At 37.1% G+C, this 25,062-nt stretch overlaps 1 protein-coding gene across 2 annotated transcripts in view; it reads right to left on the bottom strand.

Annotated features, from left to right (window-relative positions):
• Nucleotides 1-17,759: 17,759 nt before the first annotated feature.
• The window catches only part of LOC149502443 (putative cytochrome P450 49a1), a 30,360-nt gene continuing 23,057 nt past the window's right edge, over nt 17,760-25,062 (bottom strand). Inside the window, exons 7-10 of one of the 2 annotated variants that reach the window (XM_089728997.1) lie at nt 24,469-24,654; nt 23,030-23,177; nt 22,256-22,531; nt 17,760-18,949 (exon numbers count right to left, since the gene is read on the bottom strand). In XM_089728997.1, the coding sequence (XP_089585123.1) occupies nt 18,632-18,949; nt 22,256-22,531; nt 23,030-23,177; nt 24,469-24,654 (928 nt within the window). In that variant the 3' untranslated portion in view covers nt 17,760-18,631. Of the gene's footprint in view, nt 18,950-22,255; nt 22,532-23,029; nt 23,178-24,468; nt 24,658-25,062 lie in introns of both variants that reach the window. The other variant, XM_089728996.1, reaches the window with a different exon arrangement.

Raw genomic sequence — 25,062 nt, forward strand, 5'->3', positions numbered from 1 at the left:
GTTGACTCGTTACCATGGATACATTCTCTACTTAGATTGTGTCGTGTGAATAAAATATAATTGGTGATATTAAAAAGAGTCTGCTTATTCTTCCATATAAAATCTTAACAATTAGAATATAATTTGTGATAATAAAAAGAGTGCTTATTCTTCCACATAAAATCTTAACACACAAAAGATATCTTATCTTGCTATAAAAAGTCAATAGTAATTTTAATCTTTCTATTTTTTTTAATCTATTTATCTTAATAAATTGTAGTTATTCAACCGAAAAGCTCTCAGATAGCCCTCTATATTTTACAATGTCCCCGTGAACGTCTGAAAGTTTTTGAAGTAATGGCCCCAAGTGATATTTGGTCGCGACGACCAATGAACTAAATAAAATTTTGTGAGTAATGTTTTCGTATAAAAATCGAGTCCTTCAATTATCCCAATAGCTTGGAAGTTTCACTCCCAGTCCTCGGGGTCATATAAATTGGAATGCGCTCCACAGTAAAATCAAATTGTTTTCGGTTCTATGTAGGTACATCGTTTTCAAAATATTGTGATCGAACCAGCTGATACACTCTGTAAAGGATATTGGAATTCGTTCTGTTATAAAACGTAATACTGGAATATACGGAGCGCTTACTTAAGATTCGTCGAGTTTTGAAATCAAAAGTCTTCTTATCGATTTGATGTAATTCGTATTTTGACAACTTCCAAAGAGTAGGTACCTACGTAATAAAATTTTATATGTCGCCATAAACCTTAGAGATAGATAGATTTACATCGATATATTGCTAAAACAACAATTCGGTTATTAAATCAAACTCTTCGAGTCAGATAGGTATTTCGTGGGGATACGAATTTAAACATTATAAAACAATAAGTGTTCACATTTTTCTGTAGTTCGACACATAGATAATATACATAAAACTAGCTATAGATAAGCAACTCAAGCACTTGACAAAAATGTTTACGGGCGTCGGCCACTAGATGGCTTTGTTTCGATTAGTTTTCTCATTGCTCCTGTAGACGGCAGTAAAATATTACCTATCCTATATTTTATTTTTAATGAAGGGCTTTGTAAATTTTTAGAACCCACTAATTGACAAAATTTAGTCTATTTGTCTATAAAAAATAAAGACTTGTATGATTTATTAATTTTTTATATTCTGTGTTTAGTTACAAAAAAATTAAATGTCTTAACTTGAACAACATATAAGTTTAGGGGCATCCGGTACAAGATGTTGATAGTTTCCAAACAAGTAACATATTTTTCTTAAAGTATCGCAGTTTCAGGGCCCTAGTTTGACAAATTATACCTACGTACCATAAAGTGAAGTTTTTCCAAGAAGCCTGGGATATTTTCTCAATGTCTGAAACTTGTTTAAAGCTTCTTGAAAACCATATAAATGTATATCATGAGCGCTATGACATGTCCTTCTTCAAACGAGGCTTGTGGAGAGTATTAAGCGGTAGGCAGCGGCTTGGCTCTGCCCCTGGCATTGCTGAAGTCCATGGATGACGGTAACCACTCACCATCAGGTGGGCCGCATGCTCGTCTGCCTACAAGGGCAAAAAAAAAATATCAGTCACTCGTGGAGAGGAAGTTGAAGCTGTCCTTTCGATATACTTGTATGCTTCACATATAGTACCTACCTTCCCGATACAGGCGATCAGTAAGAACGGATTTTATGCAATTCCTGTTCGGAATGGATTTTTCATTTACGTAAGTATAATAAATATGAATAACAACGCTTACAATGGCGACAGTTACGATTTAACCGAAACGGTAATATTTTTTTAGATTCATAAGTATTTATTCGTATCGAGCGATGCGACCGCGCCGGTGTTCTATTAACGGTGCTTTTAGGTACCACAAGCACCGGTCACCGTTCTCGTCTAACCTGTCGCTTGTGAAGGGCTCGACGAGCGAATTTACCCACAGCCCACTGAGTTTCTCGCCGGATCTTGTCCGCGGGTTGCGATTCCGATCCGGTGGTAGATTCTGCGAAGCACTACTCTTACTAGGGCCAGTGTTAGCATCATAGCACCACTCCGGTTTGAGCCCCGTGAGCTCACCTACACGTTAGGGCGAAGCTGAAATAGCCTCTCAAGGCTATCTGCACAGAAAGAAGCGCGCCGGTTTTCGTAGACCGAAGGTAGGTACTGATTGTTTTATTGAAGTACGTACTTAACAAATGTTCACAGTGTTCACGAATGGTTTCCACGACAAAGGAATAACATCGTGTAACAAAAATAAAACTGACAAAAATTATAGCAGTACAGGGCGTCTTGTGAGTCCACAAGTACCTATCTAGTATCTACAGGTAGGTAGGTACGCGATCCTGTCTATTTTTACCGCGAAGCAGTAATGCGTTACGGTTTGAAAGGCAGGACAGCATATTATACATTCAAGACACTATGTCTCAACGTTAGCGGTGGCTTTCTCGTAATTATGCAAATGGCCTTGGGGGCCACTTAACAACCAAACAGATAATATGCAATAACATTTAACGCGTATGAGGTTTTTGTTAGATAAATTCTATTTGCCACCCACCGCCTCAAGGTGACTCTTCGATGTGACGATATAATATGGTCTAGAACTCCCGCTGCCACGGATTAGGAACTATGTATTAGATATTAATTAAATCACACCATGTTTTTTTTTGCTATTTTCAAACATCCTAGAAACAAAACACATCACAAGTAAATTTTAATAAAACAAAACAAGCCCAAACATTCTTAAGATTGAAATGTAAAAGTTTATATATTTGAAGAATGAGTGGCAAGTGAGTTTTCCTATCGACAACCGTTATATAATACAATCAAAACTCTTTCACTCACCACTAAATTCAATAAGCAAATTAGTATCTTTTATCTTGTCGTAAAATACCGTGACAAAAAGACATCGGCATCTTACAGAACTGCGTAGTACTAATTCTGCAAACTCTCTCACCGTGTCATACAATTTCGGTTGTACGAGTTAAGTGGCTACTGCCCTCGGCATTTGCTAACAAAACTGTAACTCGTCGGAGATCGACACACAATAAAGGCAACGAAGTACGATACAACTCCGTTTTACGAGGGACGAGAATTGCTCGACCGTGAAAATCTAGGAGATAGCAATGGTTTTTTAGTTTTTGAGTATTTTATATGGAAAAACAATAGCGATATTACTGATTATGTACTGGTGGTAGGGCATTTTGGGAGCACGCATGCGACCAAATGCGACCTCCTTGCCTATAACTTTTGTGAAGCAGTAGTGCGTTTTGATTATAGAAGTCCATACATATCGGTAACGTAAATTCCGTCATCTGCTTTTAAACATGAGTTGTAAGTTTTTTTTTGTTGCTTAAGTTGGTGGACGAGCTCACGGCCCACCTAATGTATAGTAGTTACCGGAGCCCATAGACATCTACAACGTAAATGCCGCCACCCACCTTGAGACATGAGTTTTAAGGTTTCAGTTTTTGCAGTGCAACGGCTGCCCCACTCTTCAAACCGAAACGCATTACTGCTTCACGGTAGAAATAGGCACCCATCTACCCGTGCAGACTTACAATACGTCCTAGCACCAGTAAAGTTAGTCTAAGTTTTATAGTACAGGTGTAGCGCGGCGCTATCAATCAGGCTCTTGGCCCGTCGATCGAGGGAACCGGCGGCCATGTTGCTGGCGGCCGCCGGTCCGGCGTCTGGGGGATGGCGGGATGGATGTAATATGCTCTGCGTAAACCCTGTCCCGCCGTCTCAATAGCTCCGACTGGGTTCCCGCCCGGTCTGGGGTAGGGCGCCGGCTGTGAGCGGCAGGAGTTTTAGTGAGGTTCGACTCCCACATACCCCACCTGCCGTGCGGGTGGGGATCCGGCGATTTTCTCCTGTGGAAAAAATAAAAAAAAAGTTTTACAGTACAAGGGCTGCCTCGTCTTTTAATTCAGAACGCATTACTGCTTCGCGGTGGGGCGATGGTATATACCTCTCTTACGGAGCGCACTTACAAGACACCAGTTATAAATTTGAAAATCTCAACTGTTTTTTCTTTCTTGGAACCAGAAATCATGACTACTTCGTGGCAGGATTACGGAGTTGTGTCAAGTTAATTTTTCGTTTACAATTTCCTTACGTCCGCTCCCGAAATTCTATGAAGATGTTGTAACCAATTGACGATCAAACTCTTGAACTATGAAAGGGATTTTACGAAAAACCTGCTCCTGTTTATGACTTGCTTTCCGCCGGCCCAGGGTGCGTGTTATCTCGCAGCAATCCCACAGTGATGGCCCAGGGCTTTCCCTCGACAGCTTTTAGGTGATTCTTTCTAGTACCTCGAAAATTGTGATGCTTTTTTGTGATTGAAATTCTGAGCGCTCCTTCGAGACTGTTTGTCAAACGTAAAGTGACAACGACTTTCAATTTAAAGATACAGATGAACTGTTTTTTATTTATACAAAGGCTAATTTGTTTGACACTATCGAAGCGGATCTCTGAATGAACCTCAAGCAATATGAAAAATGCGACCCTGATGACTAAGTTTAGTCCCTTGTTCGCCTAAAAAGTAAAAGACAAAATGACATTTGAAAACATCTGAAATAAATCACAAGACACAGTATTATAAAGTTTAAATGTGGCTAGAGATTTTAATCACTTTTGCTTAGACGGTTTTTTTGTTGCATCTTAACAACTCAATCTAGGATGTCTAGGATACGTTTAAATGATGCTTAAGACGATCTCCCCGTTCTAATTTTAGTTTTAAAGTCACCCTTTTAAAGATTAAGGACAAGCCACATTACTCTAGGGCAGTATCGCGTAGAGATTAAAAAGAAATTGGACCTCTATTTATTTATTTCAGTCATCTCACAAACTAACAGTTGAATCAAAACATTTGTAAGGTATTAATGGTAAATAAGTAACTTCTAACAACAGATACAAATTATTGCAAATCATTATAAAATCTATCCGTTTCCTGAGCACAGGCTAGTAAGCCATTAGGTAGCAAGACAACCTGATGTATCGGAGAATTAACAGTGTGCTGAATTCGGTCATCGTTCTCGTCGAACCCGTCGCTTGCGATGAAGGGCTCGGCGCGTAAATTAACCCACAGACACAGCTCACTGAGTTTCTCGCCAGATCTTCTGAGTGGGTCGCGTTTCCGATCCGGTGGTAGATTCTGCGATTAGGCTCTTGCTAGGGTTCGAGTTAGCAACATCGTCAGGTTTAAGCCCGGCGAGCTCACCTACTAGTTAAGGTTGCACTAATATGGTCTCTCTAAACCATCAGGTTAGGTAGGGGAAAAAAAGTGCTGAATTTAAGTAAATTTTGAGAATGTCCAGCTACAGACCGCAGAGTGAAGGAAGACAGTGTCGAGTTAGTGTTATGTACAGTTAAATGCTTTTATTTTTATAGTGGATTTGAGAAGTAAGAAAATATACAGTGCTATATGACAGCCACCTCTGGTGTTTTTTGACAGACCGAAATATAGTTGTAACTACTCGCTGTGCTAAGAACAGTCAATTGATGTACCTAATATATTTTCAGCTGGACTCGACCCGGTGTTGTAAATTTTCCCAGAGCGTGAGACTAGAGTGGAGGCGCTCGGGCGGTTGTTAGTAAAAGCATCTATCGCCAAAAAATCTGCATTGGATGACTATTCAATAGAGTTTTGAATTCGAATGTTTAAAAATCTAGAGCTCCTAGAGATTAAATAAATATTATACGCTTTCTTGTAGCTGACCCTTTACGGATTTCGTTTAAAAGATCTTGCCTAATATTTTTTGGGGCTTTAGTAGATAAGGTCCCTAAAGAATTGCTTTGTAAGCCTTCAGGGTCAGGAATGGAATTAACTCGTTAAGAGGAAAATTAAGAGGATTAAATACGGCGTTTTAATGATGATTCGCGAGGGAAACGTTTCAAAATTTGAACTTTGAAGTCGTGGCCTAAATATTAAGACGGCCGGTGTGTTCGTATCGAGTGATGTGACTGGGCTGATGGTAGAACACCGCAGGCAGACACCAATTTATCTGATGAAATTCTTAATTAACACACTAATTACTTTGACTATCAAAGTACAAGATCGTGTAATAAAAATAAAGCCCGCAAAAATTGTAATTTGCGTAATTATAATAACTAGTGGTCCCCCGGTAGTCAAAATACGACTATAATTAATAAATTGAAATTATAAGTTTGTACACTATTATGATTCTATTGTCAAAGACTATTATTATGCTTCTATAATCACAGATTTTGCCAAGACTACACTTTATACAAATATAACAAAACACAAAAAATATGTAGGTATTTAATCTATTCTCAATTTGGCCACAGACTACAAGCAATAAGAAAAGTTTGACAATAAACAAATAGTATGCATGCATGTGAATGTCATATACATGGTAATGTGTGTAATGTTTTTATTTATTGATTTAATGCATGTATTTCTATGCATAATTTAAAAAAATATTAACATTCTGTACTCCTTCTCTATATTCTCTACAAGCGTGGGATATTTTATACTCCTCCGTCCGTGCAATTTTCGTAAAAAGCGGTACAAAGTTTTTGCTTCACGTATCTTTGAGAAATACTGGTGAGACTGACTTGGTGGTGCGGTAAGTATTATCGCCCTGACTTTGCGCCGAAGGTCGTTTTTTTATTTTTTATTATTGCTTAGATGGGTGGACGAGCTCACAGCCTACCTGGTGTTAAGTGTTTACTGGAGCTGGATAAACATCTACAACGTAAATGCGCCACCCACCTTGTAATATCAGTTCTAAGGTCTCAAGTATAGTTACAACGGCTGCCCCGCCCTTGAAACCAAAACGCATTACTGCTTCACGGCAGAAATAGGCATCGTGGTGGCACCTACTCGTGCTCACATACCTCAACGTGGGTGGTGGAATTTATGTTGTCATGTCTATGAGTTCCGGTAACTGCTTGAAATCAGGTAGACCGTGAGATCGCCTGCATATACCTATAGAGTAATAAAATAATAAAAGGTTCTTAAAAAAAAAGAATTACCTCTGAAAAAAATATTCAGTTAGGTACTAAAATCTTCATGTTACAAACTTTATCCGTTCAAATCTCAAGTTTGAATCCTTTCAGAGCCCGCCCGTCATCCATTAAAACGACGTTTTTTGTTATTAATGACATCGCGGAGATGAAACCGTTTTTTGGTTCAGAGACCCATTTAGGCTGTAACTTGGACTCTTCGATTCTTCATAGGATTCTTTATAAGTAGTGAGCTACATTGAAATCTCAGCGTGACAATTAACCGAAATGAGAAAGAGTTGGAGTTCAAGTGTAAGTTTCAATGAATGAAACTTTCGTAGCAATCACGCTAAATTTTAAGGCGTATTGTGAGTCCCACGGCTTGCTTAAGCTTGAATGCTTTAGCATAAGGTTAAATCGGCCTAATAGCCTGCCTGCTGTCTGTTGTTTAATGTTTATTGGGTAGACGATCTTTCTTGATTTAGTAAAAAACAGAGAAACATTTAAATTAAAACTATTACAATTTCTGTTATTACAGTATTAGAGCGATTTCGGCCTTGTGTTTCGCAGCGCACAGTATACAGGTTCTGATGTCTATTGGCTTTAACTACAGAACACCAAGTGGGTAGTGATCGTCTACACATTAATTTTAATTTTATATTAGTAGTGGACAATTTTAATTTTAATGGTTTTGATTTGATTTGGTTTCATTTTTGTTTGTTTTTGTTTTTAGTCATCTATATATTAATACGTGAAGCAAAAACTTTGTATCCCTTTTTACGAAAATTGCGCGGACGGAGGAGTATGTAATTTTCCACACTTATAGAGAATATAGAGAAGAAGTGCACAATGCTAATATTTTTTTAAAATAATGCATAAAAGATACATTAAATCAATAAAGAAAACATTACACACACTACATACCATGTATTTGACGCACACACGCATGCACACTATTATTGTCAAACTTTTGTTCTTGACATCGGTTGTCAAATTGAGATTAAATATTGTTTGTCTTTGTTAATATTTTTTATAGTGTAGTCTTGGCGAAATTTGTGATTATAGAAGTATAATGAACAATCTTAATAGTGTACAAACTTACGATTCCAATTAATTATAGTCGAATTTCAACTACTGCGGGGCCACTAGTTCTGATAAATTTGTAATTTTAATTTTATTGTATTTTGATTTAGATGTTTTGTAACTGTATGTGAAATTTTATGGGCTTAAGTTGCCTGAAATAAACGCATTTCATTCATTTTCATTTCATATAAAGTAATAAAAAAGTTAAGTAAGGTATTTGATTCATATTTCATGTCTGTAGAAAACCGAGATTCCATTGTTAAAGAACGGCTTTATTCGTTGCGAAAAGACGCATCACAACACCATTAGGCTCAAATAGTATGATAAGTGATATTTATGGTTTACAATGTACGCGGATCCTCGGGATACATGTTTTGTATCTCATTTTATACCGTTTTTACATTGATTACATGTATGAACGTTGTTTCTTTTTAATTTTAGTTACATAATATGATTTCTGAGCTATATATTTCAAATAATGTTTTTCGGATAAAATCGAGTTAACTACATGTCTTATATAAGTTACATCTATGTACAAGCGAGGAAGTTTTATTTTTCAGAGGCGCGAAACAATTTTAAAAGTAACGTTCTGTGTAAGCGCGCGAAACGTTATCGTTTGCTATTGGATGACGCGTGCGCGCCATACTTGTTGAGCGAGACAACACGAATGTCTGTTTTTTATCTTAACGTAACGCAATAAAGGTAGTTTTCCAATTACAGCACAAGAGCGCATTATGCGGCATAATGCTCAACTAAGCTTCAGCATAATTCGGCATTGTGCGTCACTGAGTCGCATTATGCTCTGTAATTGGAAAACTAATACAGTGTATTAGTAGCGTTATGCCGCATAATGTGCTCTTGTGCTGTAATTGGAAAACTACCAAAGTCTGTAATTTTTGCATGTTCGGTGAAGCTAGCATAACTCCTCGGAGTTACTAGCAAGACTAATATAATCAATCGGGTTTATTTTTCTCTTTCTTGTGCAGAAGATGTTTGCCTAATATATTGCTTTTAATTATAAGAAAATGCTTCAGTAATACAAAAATCACTTCCCACAGTTAGATGGTACTATTATGCTTGAAAAAAGTTTAATTAATAAGCGACTATTTTTGTTAATCGTGTATTGTAAAAAATAGGACAGAAATATATTATTACACGAAAAAGATCCTGATATCAAACAGGAGAAATCTCCATTCGTCCCTGATCTTAGTGCATTCCACTCGTGGACTCCGAAGGCTGCGGATTCTTTTTCAATATCATCGAGCTAGCGATATTTTGGCGGTCGAACAAGACGTTTATCATTTGGGTGAAACAGATTACGTACTATAAAAATAACGTATAATACTAAACTAGATGATGACGGTTTTTTTTTTGATAACGCCATCTTGGTTAGTTGCCCTCAATTAAGAAAAATAGTGTTATTATTCGCCAATAGATGTCGGGAAGAGTTGATTATTGAAAACACGAATAAAACAACATTTTTTGAAAATAAATCGTAGCTAGATCGATTTATCGCCCCCGAAATCCCCTGTATATTAAATTTTATGAAAATCATTGGAGCCGTTTCCGAGATTCAGATTATATACAAGAATTGCTCGTTTAAAGGTATAAGATAAGTAAAATGTATAGTTAAATCTATTTTTAGAGAGAGAGAGAGAGAGAATACACTTTATTGCACACCAAAACACAATTTACATTCAAAAAAACAATCAAAAAACAGATAAATTTGTACAATAGGCGGTCTTATCGCTAAAAGCGATCTCTTCCAGACAACCGTTTAATTTATAGAAATTATGGAAAATATAAAATAAAAAAATATATAGCAGGTATGTTGTGGTGTACTATAGATAATACATTATAGAAAATATATACATACAATAAACAAAATATATACCGTTTACATATAATATGAAATATATACCTATTATTATATACCAATATACATACTTACATACAATACATACTAATATACTTACATACACATAATACATCAACAGTATGGAAATAATAAATGATGATGCAAACAAACAGCACTAAGAAGATAAGTAGTGTTCCTTCACCATTCTTTTAAAACAGTTTAAAGTTTGAGCACTTCTCACTGCATCCGGCAGAGCATTCCACAATCGAACCGCCTGGACGGTAAATGAATGATCAAAGAATGATGATGAATGCGCCGGCATTTTCAGTCTCAGGCTATCCGATGAACTCAGGGAAAAATTATGCGTATCACGTAGGAACTCGAAATGTTCTTTGAGATATATGGGGGCATGGGGGTTAAAGAGAGTACAGTATAGTAATGAAAGGACATGAGTTTTTACGGCTTAATCTCGCATTTTATAGTTGTAATCACATAATTTTCAAGTTTCGAATGCATTACAGTTTTTGTGAACACGGACGACGTGAGATTAAGCTATTAAAGTAGTTTTAATTACCTAGGTCTACATTAAAAAAAAATAAAGTCTGTCATTTATAAAAAAAGATTAATCACGTATATTTTTAAAATACTCAATAATACAGTACAGGTTTATGACAATAAAAAAAACGGCTATCTTTAAAGTCGACTTACTGACGATAGTTGAACGTGACAACGTCATAAGAAAATACTGATGGAATGGTTTCATTTTTCAAAAGAAAATTTTAATTTTATTTGTTTGATAGATATTTTATATGGACAATTGAGTCGTCTATTATCAAAGGTGGCAATCTGTGCATTTGGACAAAAAAAATTTATTGATATGTTAATACAGATTGATTTGAATATAATCGTCTCCTTCAAAGAATACGGTTCAAAACCTGCATTAAATAAGGGTTAATAGTTAACCTGTTATTTATCTAAGATGTCGTTCCGAAGAGTTTTGTGACTGCCAATGGAATACAAAGTCAATAATTCGTTTTTCTGATTTACCAATCATTGTCCAAAAGTCTGATTGCCGGCTTTGATAATAGTCGACTCAATTGCCACCACATTCACTTTTCACTGAACTTCATACTTGACGAAAACATGTAAGTGTATTAATGTATAGCAGCTCCACGCAGATGCAGCGCTCACTCAAGTAGGAGAGAGACAGATGTCGAACGCTGCCTAACGCGGAGGCCGATTGTGCCTCTTTGTCGCTCGTTGCGCGCTCTCGCTTGCACTTCAAGCTTTAAATGGAACGCCTCAATGAGTCATGTTTTTTCGTGCATGCAGCCGGCTCCATTGAATTATAATTGTTGTCACGTCAAAAACACTTGTTTAATATTAGCTTGGCTTGTTTATTCGCATTTTATTGCGCCGTGGTAATTTTACGTCAAAGTTCGACAGGGGTAAGCATGTTTTTATTTTATTTTTATTACCTAGGTGGTTGGACGAGCTCACGGCCCACCTGATGTTAAGTGGTTACCGGAGCCCGTAGACATCTACAAAGTCAATACCGCCACCTACCTTGAGATATGAGTTCTAAGGACTCAGTATGACACAAAACAGTGTGAATCGTTTAAGTAGTTTTATTATATACCACTGTATTGAAATATTCCTTCCATGGAGCAGCCGTGCTGTCCAATTTGGAGTCTTAATACATTACGATGGTTATGAGAATTGGTGCGATGTTTGGCGATGTAATCTGGTAACACTGCGTCACTCCTGAAAGATAGCCGTCAAGACTTCTATTTTATCATTTTTAAATAGTCAATCATTTGAAATTTGCACTTTCGTCGAAAATATTTCTTTTACAATATTAACTATAAAGATTTTCTAATACACTAAATAAATATATGTAAGTAGTACGAATATCGAGTGTGTTACAAAGCTTCATAATAAGCAAATACTGTAACCACTTAGTACATATTCTCGCGTGTTGATTACCCAAATGAGCTCTGGTTGTCTCTATGAAAAATTTGTCATTGATGTTTTTGCTGAGTGTTTCAATGTAACGGAACGTTTAGTCCCCTTTTCCACTTCAGAATGTGTTGCTAGATTCTCTTTTTGTGAAATACAATTGTGGTATAATTGGAATGGAAGTTCGAAGAAAAATGCCGCATTGCTTTCTCAAGTTTCACGGTTCACAAAGAACGCTAGGTTGAATATGGAATCTATAGAAATTAAATTGTTTGTGATGTTAAAATAATGGATTTCATTTAATAATACAAAATAAAATTACATACATAATCTATAAAGGCAAATCATCGTCATCATTATCCTGCCCTTCTCCCAGTTACCTGGGGTCGGCGCAACATGTTTTCTCCTTCCATACTCTTCTATCATATACCATTTCTTCGCTCACTCCCCTCTTACCCATATCGTCTTTCACGCAATCCATCCATTTCTTCTTAAGTCTACCTCTTCCTCTATATCCTTCCACATTCATAGTTAGCATTTTCTTACCAATCTCAATTTTTGGCAAATATTGACAAAAAAAAAATAATTGTCTGCCTCTCTGTTTGCTTTTTTCGGTTAACCTCCGAAACAGTTAAAAGGAACTGATATGGTAACTTATGATATATATATTTTTTTAACATAATTCATTTGGCGTAAAAAGCCTAAGAAATTTTCAACAAAATCAGATTAAAATAAGGAAGTTGTTAATAGCAGACGAAGCCACAGTAAAACTTGGCCGAGGTTAGATTGTTGCTTATAAGAGCTAATGGTAAATGGAGAAGGTTAAAACAAACAAAATATTATTTGTTCAAAAATAAAATATAATTAAAGACAGAGAAAGCGTGCTCTAATGGAGTAATGAAATTTATTTTCATATGCCCGCTACACATTTAAATCAAACTGTCTCGCAGAAAATGTACTTACCCTTATTCCTTACCAAAATCAATAGCTTGTATCTCTGGACTTTTAACAGTTTTAAACTATTCCTCTCGATCCGGCAATTTAATACCCACTAAGGCTGTTGTTTACTAAACTTTAGAGTAGTTCGCTTACGTCTAAAAATGTAAATATTAATGTTACCCTTACCGTTACTAATACTTTATCTACTGTGTTTCATAAATTATAAAATTATTAACTTTTGCAAATTTGCAATATTTTACCGTCAAATGTATTTTAAGCTAATTATTTCCGAGTTCTGGCATCCCCGTTTTCACAGAGATACGCTTTGCTTGACATTGAGGAATTAATGTTTCCAACTCGACACATTTTCGTTGAAGTGAGCAGTTTGTTAATATGCCTTAACGCGGTCTAATGGCGGAACTGGAACATTTTCCCGACTCTCGGAGAATTTATTTCGAGAATACGTTGACAGTCAATTATCATGTAATTGAGTATATTATGAGTTCATGTCATGATAATAATATAGCAGCGAGCTGTATAGATAATGAATCTATAGCAGTAGTCATTTTTATGTCAGAATTTTATGAAAGAAGAATTTTAAGAAATAACATTTTGATACGTCGTAAGCCGAAGTTGACGTGGCCTAAAGGATAAGACGCCCGGTAAAGTATCGAGCGATGCAACCGTGCCAGTGTTCAAATTCTGAAGGCAGGCACCAATGTTTCTAATTAAATACTTTTTTATTGCCCTTGTAGACAGACGAGAACCTGGCCTCTCTGATGGTGAGTGATTACCGTCACCTATGGACTTCAGCAATGCCAGGGTTAGAGCCAAGCCAATGCCTACCGTTAAGTATTCTCCACAAGCCTCGTTTGAAGAAAGACATGTCACAGCGCTCGGGAAACACAGGGGAGCTCATTCCAAAGCCGGATGGTACATGGCAAAAAAGATATCTGGAAGCGCACTGCGAATGAACGTAGTGGCTCCAGGTAGTATGGATGAACTCTACTCCGGTGGCGGGCGGTGCAATGGTAAAAACGAGTTGATGGGATCATCTCAAACAATTCCTCAGAGCACTTACTTAACAAACGTTCATGATTGACTTCCACGGTGAAAAAATAACATAGTATAATAAAAAATTCACTGCCACAATTATGATTTGCATAATCACTGGTGGTAGGATATCTTGTGAGTCCGCGCGCGTAGGTACCACCGCCCCGCCTATGATATTTGCCGTGAAGCAGTAATGTGTTTCGGTTTGAAGGGTGGGGCAGCCGTTGTACTTTATAAATTGACACTTTAGAACACATATCTGAAGTTGGGTGGTAGAATTTACATTGTTGATGTCTATGAGTTCCGGTAACCACCAGATGAGCCGTGAGCTAGTTCACCTAATTAAGTAATAGAAAAAAAATTGTTAAAATTTAATTGAAATAAAGTCTGCAATTTACAAATTAATTAGTATAATAAACAATGAAACATCATAGATATTAATACGTGAAGCAAAAACTTTGTATCCCTTTTTACGAAAATTGCTCGGACGGAGGAGTGTGAAATTTTCCACACTTATAGAGAATATAGAGAAGAAGTGCACAATGATAATATTTTTTAAAAATAATGCATAAAAGATACATTAAATCAATAAAGAAAACATTACACACACTACATACCATGTATTTGACGCACACACGCATGCATACTATTTATTGTCAAACTTTTGTTCTTCACGTCTGTTGTCAAATTGAGAATAGATTAAATATTGTTTGTCTTTGTTACCTAATATTTTTTATAGTGTAGTCTTGGCGAAATTTGTGATTATAGAAGTATAAAATACAATCATAATAGTATACAAACTTACAATTCCAATTAATTATAGTCGAATTTCGACTACTGCGGGACCTCTCACTGTTGTAATTTAATTTGATCGTGTGTATTTTTTTGGATCATTTATTTTTATGGCCGTTTTGAATTTGTCGATGAACTTATTTAGTGTTAAGTCGAGTCCATGGACACCATTACTATAATGCCACTGCCTATTTTGTGCAGTGCGTGCGATGTCTCGCTTTTGTATTTTGTATGCACCTAGGTTTAAAACTTCAAAGGTTCAAGGGTCGTAATGTAGTTTGCCTAAATAAAACTTTGTTTTTTTTTAAATGAATCACGCAAACCGCAATTAAGTCGTGATTACTTTTCAAATCGCAAAACATAAAATAAAAATCTTACTTTTTAAAATTAAAACAACTGAATTTCAAATAAAATCTTCGCAGCGAAGTATAAGGATCAGTTTAAGACCTCAATAAAACGTCTGAGGCTTCATAATGAATGAAATGGATACATTTCGACGTTCTATTTTGCTGTTTTTTTTTTCAATAATTACATAGCGCAAGTTTTCTTAAGTAACTCAATGTTTTTTTAAATATATAGTTTCAATGACAGTCAATGTTTATGTCTTTCTATGCAGTCCATTTACATTATTTTACGTTAAGTGGTTACAAAAAGAAAAAAAAGTCGGATGTGCAATCAAACTAAAACTGACAAAAATATTTTTTAAGATTATACACTAATTATTAATTAAAATAATTTTGAAGGTAATGTTTGGATGCGTTTAATTTATGTTCTAAGTAAAAGTCAAAGTTTTTACTGGTGGTAGGACCTCTTGTGAGTCCGCCGCACGGGTAGGTACCACCGCCCCGTCTATTTCTGCCGTGAAGCAGTAATGCGTTTCGGTTTGAAGGGTGAGGCAGCCGTTGTAACTATACTGAAACCTTTGCTTACATCTCAAGGTGGGTGGCGCATTTACATTGTAGATGTCTATGGGCTCTGGGATGGGGTAACCACTTAATACCAGGTGGGCTGTGAGCTGGTCTACATAAATAAGCAATAAACAAAAAAAAAATTTTTTTGTTCAAGGCAGATGAGTATACTTCTCTTACTCGTTTGTTCAGCATTGCTTATCAGCGATGTTAGTGTATAGTCTAAGCCTCGTTTGAAGAAGCACGCGTAATAATGCTGAGGAAAAATCGTACAGGAGAATTCTAAAACCAGGTAATACTTATAGTGGATCTGTGGAAATTAACTATGAATGAAAGTAGCGGTTTCACGTAGTGCGGATGAACTTCACTTCGGTAGTGGATATTGCGATGGTAAAAACACATGCGAAATTCATCAGAGAGCTCCCTAGGGTACGTATACTGCAAAACACAATTAAAACTGAATCCTATTCATAATCTCAGAGGTTTCGAACGAGTTTAGCGATCAATAAACAGACAGACATACACGATGTTAAAACTCGCTCCGTTTTCCATGATATCTTATTTATTCAAGCCTGATTAGAATAAAGCTATTTGGTTAGTAACTATTTCTGCCTCTGGTGTTGTTCTTTGTCATTCAGCGTCAGTGACCAACAGGCAAGTTAAAGAGACGTGTTTTTTTTTTAAATTAAACACAAGCACTTTAGCTTGAAGTGGCTGCTAGTTAAATAAACTTAATGCATCATTCCGGTTTGAATGAGAGCCTTCAGAAGGCGTTCCCCAATGGAACAATGGCCCGAGATTTATTGTAGCTTTTCGTTCATAAAATTACTCTGTAAAATGAAAATAAACTGTCTCGGTCAACGCTCGTAGAGTCGACGCGTTGACGGATTGCATAATTTTTCAGCTTTTATTCTGTGACTTAGATAAGGGCTTGTCTTTTAGAATAATGTGTTGTTGTTTTTCTTAAAAAAATCATATGATTCTTGCGGAGGGCTTTGTAGTGTAAAACAATTTTTTGGTCGGCTGTTACATAATTAAGAGATTTTGAAGTGAATCATAAAGATAAGCGGTACGCATTCGTAGGTACTAAGTTAGAATTTCATATATCAAATTTATATCAATAACTATATACACACCCTGAACGAAGTTAGGATTGGAAAATGGTTTTCAGTTATTTAAAAGTCGCCTTTATCTACATTAATTTACGTACGAAAATGCCTTTTCTGTATAAGCTTAAGTTTGTGGGGTCGCCAATCTTGTCTCCCGACCGTCATCTTAGAAAAATGAGTACAAAGAGTTTTCGCGCTGTATCTCGTAAACTAGCAACCCTACAGAAAATTTCAAAGACATTATTTATAGTAAATTAAATTGTTTACAACTTTATTTCTATTAATTTTTATCGTAAAATGTAAAATAAAAATGTTATAAACAAAATCTTTTGGGCATTATGACTTTTTTCTGGTAATTTTAAGATTTAATTTATATAAGGTTTACAGCGCTACGAAGTTAACCGGTTTCTGGAATATTCGTCAGAATACAATAAAAACGAACCATCAGGCTTAGTTTTCCATTATATATTTTTTTATTGTTTATATTTGTCATTTTCTTAACATTCTTATTAATTCATTTATTCCCTTTTCCCAATCACCTGTAGGTAGAGTCTGGAGGCGCATTTTTTATTCACATTATATTGTTTCTGGCGTTTCGAATAGTTTACAATTTTCGTGGTCACGGACTACTGTGTCCTTACGTGACCATAATGACAGTGAAAATGCGAGATTAAGCCGTAAAAATTGTTTTAATTATGTCATGGTTGTATTACAGAGTGAATGTGTACTGTGTGTTAATATGTTTAATTAATGCATAAACGTATTTCCGAGTAAGATGTTTTGGCTAGACAACATGACATGTTTGATAAATCAGTGCGTTTGGTAGCACAATAAATTGATTATACACGTAGTATGTAGAAAAAAGGGGAAAAAAGTATTAAAGAATAAAAAAAATAATGTTAACAGGTAAAGCCGACCGGGAATCGAACTTGAAGCCTTTAGTATCGCAGTCAGGGTAATTAGCCACTAGGCCAATGATCAAACGCTTAACCAGTTTCCATTTGCACGATCAAACAAAGGGTAATTTTGTAAATAAACGTTGAATAGCACCCGGAGTCTTCATTTCGTAGTCTCTCTCACAAATGAAACACAATGTCAGTAATTAATTATAAAACTTTTATTTGCCTATCTTTATTACAACAGGCATTAGGTTCGAACGTCCCGTTTGTTTGTACAACTGCACGACGGCTGTCTCATCTAGTCGTGTTAACACAAAATTTATTGAAAAATAATGAAAATTGTTACGCAACTTACAAATGCAATGTCGTTTTGTTAAAACATAAGGTAGCGCATTAATATGGCGGATCACATTCAGAGCTTCAGTTCGAAAATTTTATTAATTAGCCAGTAGTTTGTTCAGGTTTGTTTGCTTTACGAACAAAGAGGTATAACGAAAAAACGACCTCAAAAACCGACATTTTTTAGGCAGTGAAGCTCGTCCCGGTCACTAAGGAAATTGAAACTCTTTACGATCGACTTAGGTTGCCGTTAATTCTATGTTATTAATTTTAGTTCTATTTTTCTTAGTTCTAATTCTATCTTATTAATCTTATTAATTTTAGTTATAATTTTTTTTTTTAAATTATAATCACGTTTTGTTGCTAGACTCCTTTTTTTTCTATTGATAAAAATATTTGTGTATGTCTTATATATTTTATTTAATGATGACTTAATACAAACATAAATAATATAATTATATGAAAAGGAACTCCGATCCAACCTGGTGTCCATAACAATTAGTTCTCTGTTGTTTTTTTAAAGCTTTTTTTTATTTTATTTCTTAATTTTTATTTATCATTTACGCATTTGCAAAAAAAGTCTTTAAATAATAGTAGTAGTTTAAAATAATATCTAATTAATTAAAAATTAAAAAATCTAAACATAGTAATAAAAATCACAATACAGAGTGAATGAAGTAGGGGGCACACATATTATCTCTAGCAGTGGAACTCTACATAGAGACACTATCACGAAGCATTCTGTAGCACAAAATAATAAGGTCTTTGTATTTTGTTGACTCCATGTAGAGTCAGTGCGGGAGCCGGTCCATGCCACTCTATCCTATATCTCTCGGTGATTCTTGCAGCCAGAGATGTGAGCATCTTTATAGAGATGCCTGTCCCCGGGCACTTTTCGCCGAAGGGCATGGAGGCTAGGTGATGAGCCCTGGATGCCTTCAGAGGCTGCCAGCCATCGTCACACCATCGTTCAGGTACAAAGGCTTTAGCTCTACCCCACTGTTTTTCTTCCTTGCTCGTTGCTCCGTGCGCTAAAACGATGTCTACCTGTTGAACAATTGACCTAAGTATACATAGAGGCATATTAAAAGCTAATATGGAATTTCTAAGGCTAGATGGAGAGCATTACTAATAGCTCCGTCTAAAGAAGATGGATACATCGTAGTGTAGTAGAACCAAAGGAGAAACCCCATTTTGGGCCTAAGCGTTACAAGAATGGGATATGTACCAAAAAATTCGTCTATTTTGCTTGATTAACCTATTAAAATCTTAGCTTCATTGACAATGGCCAAGTGTAGAAAATAAGTTGAATTCAATTTTTTGTTTTAAACAATCTTTGTAAACATCTGCAACACTTATTTCAATATACGTAACTAGCTCCACAAACGTGCGGATTAGAATTAGAACATCCATAAAATAGGATCGATTTAGTGGAAATCAAGTGTAAAAAATAATTAATACTCTTTTGCTTTAGGATAAATGACTGTTTTTATAGGTATTTTAATCAATGTAAATAGAGTATGGCCATCGAATAGTGACACAACTACTTACAATGGCGGCAATTCAAAATATCTACAACTGACAACATTAAATATAGCATGAAAGGGTAGTTTTGCATTTTTATATTAATGTGACTATGCCATAGAAAAACACAAATGTATCAAATCGTGTTATGTTATCTTTAATGTTGCCAACTGAAGATATTTTGGATTTTGCCGTAAAGCAGTAATGCGTTTCAGTTTGAAGGGCGGGGCAGCCGTTGTAACTATACTGAGACCTTAGAACTTATATCTCAAGGTGGGTGGCGCATTTACGTCGTAGATGTCTATGAGCTTCAGTAACCACTTAACATCAGAACTAAAATGAAATGAAATGTGATGAGATAATATGGGAGCACGTAATGATTTATATTTTATATAAAAAAGCTATCATATAAATATAGTATTTCATATAAAAAAGTTTTCATTAAAATTAAAATAAGACTGACCTAAAGGTCTTAGTTACCAGGTCATAAAATCCCTTAAAAAAATCATTTCGTGCGCAGCGCGTTTCGCATTACGTTGTTTTTAATTTTTGGCTTTCGTTCGTTTTCGTAAACAACCTAACGCGCGATTTCTCGTAACAGGTTCCATTTTTATTTTAAAGCAACCTGTTGCTGCAACAGGTTTCGTAAAAAAATACTCATCTTTAGTAGGAAATAGCCTCAAAAATATCGTTTTTATTAAAATATCTCGAACAATAAACATAACCTAAAATGTAAACATTGTCTGATTTTACCAATTTGGCCATTGCTGGGAGACCTGAAAATTGGGCTAATGAAACCTTCTTAGGTATTGTAACTTATGCCCAAATTCTAGCACTGTAACGCCAGGCCCAAGTTTGTATGGATTTCGGGTTTGTCCTTTTGCGTGGAATGACCGATTTTATTTTGGGCAGTAGAAATTCACCGACTTTCGGTTGCGTGTTGGGGCTGTATGAGTTGAACTTTCAGACCACTCGAATCAGCCTAGACTCATACCCCGGGATACTCCGCTGGGCCAAAGCCAGCGTGGGTCAGGGAGCGCGGGATATGACTGATGTAGTGGTTTATGAAAACGCTCGGAATGATTTTCAATAGGGCTTTCCTCAAGATAGTTCATGAGACAAAGAGGCTAAAAGAAGTCGTGGCCTAAAGGATAAGACGTCCGATGCGTTCGTGTTGAGCGATGCACCGGTGTTCGAATCCCGCTGGCGGGTACTAAATTTTCTAACGAAATACGTACTTAACAAATGTTCATGATCGACTTCCACGGCGAAGGAATAACATCGTGTTATAAAAATCAAACCCGCAACATTATAATTTGCGTAATTACTGGTGATATGACCTCTTGTGAGTCCGCGCGGGTAGGTACCACCCCGCCTATTTCTGCTGTGAAGCAGTAATGCGTTTCGGTTTGAAGGGTGGGGCAGCTGTTGTAACTACACTGATACCTTAGAACTTACATTTCAAGGTGGGTAGTGCATTTACGTTGTAAATGTCTATGGGTTCCAGTAACCACTGAACGCCAGGTGGGCTTGCTTTAAGCCTAAGTGTCTGTTGAGCGGTGATACTGAACCCTTGATAGATGTAGAACGCACGTTCTGGTCGGAGGTTGATTGGTTTTAAAATGTTTCCTGTTCACAAACAATCGTGCTTCGAATTCCTTTGAAGTCACGTACTACGGCCGCCTTGATACGAGGTGCATAAATAAGGCTAACAATAGAGTTCTACTAGGATCGATAGGCAAATGAATTTAGTATCAATCTGCGCTTGGGCTGCTAGAAGCCAGAAATGTATTAGGCGGGAAAATGAGGAGATCTTGTAAGTAATACGGAATGCCGATTTGGAAGTAGTACGGATCTAAGAATCCGGAGCCACACTTTACTATCATATAAAATCCTCTGATTAGATAAATCAATTGAAGTTTTCCTATTGAAGACGAGCATACGGTCCAACTGATAGTGAGTGCTCATCGTCGCAATGGACGTTTGCAATGACAGAGGCCTAGCCAAATCTCTGTCTAATATACATCCCACTGATAAAAGACGAGGTTTATCATTAGCTCAGTAAAGTACGTGCTGTGGACATTGTCTAATTTGCTTGTATCGCGATGCCGCGGAATTAAATATATGTATTTAAGAGTTAGATCTTAGAGATCAAAAGCTGTGCAGCTATAAAGCTTCTACCTAAGGAATCTCTTTGCACAAAGTGGATCGTGAGTTTTCATCTAGTGAATCACAGATAATCGGTTCAATATCACGAGTGAGCATAAAATTCACTTTTTTTTCCCCTACCTAAGCTTAAGAGCCTTAAGAGGCTATTTTAGCGTAACCTTAACTAGTAGATGAGCTCACGGGGTTCAGACCGGAGTGATGCTAACACTGGCCCTAGCAAGAGCAGTGCTTCGCAGAATCTACCACCGGGTCGGAACCGCGACCCACTGAGAAGATCCGACGAGAAACTCAGTGGCTGTGTCTATGGATTAATTCGCTCGTCGAGCCCTTCGTCACAAGCGATGGGTTTGACGAGGACGGTGACCGGTGCTTGAGGTACCTAAAAGCACTGTTAATGGATCGGGAGGATCCGTAATGACGTGTTTTGGGTGACGTCGACTATTTACCATTTGGTCTACAGGATCGGGTATGTAGTTTCCAGCGGCCACGACCAGCGGGTTCTCATGTCGTGCCGCCTTCTCAAAGTTGCGCAATGATGCCGACTGTAGATACTTACTGACCGAGTTAAGCTCTAGGTCATCATATAGATCCACTTCCTTAGGAACCATGGTGTTCTAAGGCTATCCTGCAAAATTTATACTTAGAGTCTAGGCAACTCACCCCGGCAGGAATTTCAAATCCATCGAGCACCAAGCTGTCGACGCTCCGCCTGACGACCCCCCCGGTGGGGGGCTGCAGGCGGAGCGTCTCCCGCGCGCACGCCGACACGTACCGCGGGGCGGGGGGCGCGGGGGCCGCGGGGGGCGCGGGGGCCGCGGGGGGCGCAGCGCCGGCCGCCCGGGACGCGCCGCACCACAGCACCTCGTCGTGTGCGCGCTGCTGGTGGGCCGCGTGGATGGAGAGCTGGTAGAACATCGTCAGGGCGGTTTGGGCTAGCTGCAGGGAGATGAACATGCTTAAGTAGGTACGCGACTATAATATGATGTATTAATGTATTCAACTGATAATTATTTTTAATAAATGTATCTTTTTTATTTGATTAGTAATTTTAAGTATGATTCAATGATACTATGTACACATATGGACTTGTTGTTGTTGTCTGAAATAAAATAAATCATTCACTCATTTATTCATTCATTGGTTCATTCAATATTTGTAATGTGAAACTCTCTCATGGGCTCTCAATTAAAGTTGTGGATTTTTTTTTGGTTTTTTCATTTTATTTTATCTCTATACTCTCCTCTCTCTCCTGATCAATAATGGTTTATAATGTAGTTTATAATTTGCTTAAGTTAGAAGAAATAAATTTGATAGAGTCATTTTGGTTGGGTACAGAGATAATCTCAGCGACTGAGTGGACACCGTTTAAGTTAAAAAGTAATAGGGGAAGATGTTTGCGTGAGCTAAGATACAGTGAGATCGAATACCACTCACAGGGTCGACGGCCGCCAGTAGCATATCTGACGCCAAGGGAAGTAGTCTTCTCTCCAGAGGCCTCAATTTATCGAGTAGTACTTGTTCCGGTCTCGTACTACACGAGGTCATCATATGGATCGCTTTGATTAGGAAGTGCTCTGTTAAGCTGAAAGAAGACAATTAAAACTTAAAAATATTTAGTACTAGCTTTTGTCCGCGACGCCGTCCGCGTGGAATAGTTACTTTGGCTTAACGCTAAATTTTAACCCCACTTCATTTACGTAGAAAGTGAAAATATTTTTTGAATTATAGAATGTTAAGGAGCTATTTAAATCCCTATTTTAAAACATTCTTTATTGGTGCTTCACTTGTATTGGCCTTACCGTGATGTTATATAGCCTTCTTCAATAAATGGGGTATCTAACACTGAAAGAATTTTTCAAATCGGACCAGTAGTTCCTGGGATTACCGCGTTCAAACAAACAAACTCTTCAGCTTTATAATATTAATATAGATTTGCTCCGGTAAACTATCGTTTGAAAATACTATAGAATTTCCGTGGTCACGGACGACTCAAATATTATAATTACGGTAAAAAATTAGAGAGATTAAGTTGTAAAAGTAGTTTTAATTAAATATTGTGATAAAATCAATTGCAATACGATAATATCGAATAGCAGATAGTCCAAGTAGATAGTCCAAATTCGATAATGTGTATGTTTATTATGTTTATGTTTTTTTTTTCACAACTACAAGACATTTTTTACCCTACCTATTCACTGGTATCCTAGGAGCCCCCTGATGTTAACTGAAAACCGTAGTCTACTGATATTACTAGAAGAACTATTTATACTATGATTGTTACTTTATCGTTAGTCAATCCACTTTTTTTTTACTTAAGCTGACAGCCTTGAGAGACTATGTCAGCGTAACCCTAACGTGTAGGTGAGCTCACGGGCTCAACCTGAGAGAATTTGCTAACACTAGCCCTAGCAAGAGCTTCGTAGATTCTATTACCGGATTGGAATCGCGACCCACTAACAAGATCCGGCGAGAAACTCAATGGGCTGAGTCTATGGGTTAGTTCGCTCAGTTAGGAGAGCGACCGATGCTTGAGTAGCCTAAAGTCACCGAGAGTGAATCGTGTAATAAAAATGAAACCCGCAAAATTATAATTTGCGTAATTACTGGTGGTAGGACCTCTTGTGAGTCCGCACGGGTAGGTACCACCACCCTGCCTATTTCTGCCCTGAAGCAGTAATGCGTTTCAGTTTGAAGGGTGGGGTAGCCGTTGTAACTATACTTGAGACCTTAGAACTTATATCTCAAGGTGGGTGGCGCATTTACGTCGTAGACGTCTATGGGCTCCAGTAAGCACTTAACACCAGGTGGGCTGTGAGCTCGTCCACCCATCTAAGCAATAAATAAGAAAAATATGTTGGAGCTTCGTAACTCACCTCAGATGTCGGTCGAATGACTTCAAGGCATCGTTGAACGTTTGGGAGTCTGTCTTCAAGGTTTCTTCGCTTCGCACCAAGAAGGTGCCCTCAGAGATCTGCCAGCTACACCGGACCAGCCTCTCGGCAGGAGATAGACCTTCGACGGGTTCTTCTGTTGGGGACAAGACGGCTCCTGATTTTGTCCTGCTTAAAATTATTTGGAAATATATCGTTAAAGTTTGGACCATATTGTTACAGGACTGTAGAACAGAAGACACGTCTTTATCTTCACTCATTGGAAGCATAAGGCTGTGATGTGGTGTGAATGATTCAATTCTATTTGAATTTCTATTTGGGGTGGTTGGAAGAGATTTATTCGGCGTCCCTTGACCGGTGTAGTAGTGAGCACTTGCTAGAAAACCTTTATGTGCTATAGTGCCAATTATTCTAATTACCAAACCAATATGACCAGTAGCTTTGCTCGTGGATATATTGCTATCAAGTCAAGATAAAGTACAAAAGATCTGTGATTAATGTTAGCAAAAACTGTGTCTTGAAACTACGTGAATTAAACTGAATACTTATAATAATAATAAATAAATAAAGAACCGG

The sequence above is a fragment of the Bombyx mandarina genome, chromosome 08 (genome assembly GCF_030267445.1).
Source record: "Bombyx mandarina strain Sakado chromosome 08, ASM3026744v2".
NCBI lineage: Eukaryota > Metazoa > Arthropoda > Insecta > Lepidoptera > Bombycidae > Bombyx > Bombyx mandarina.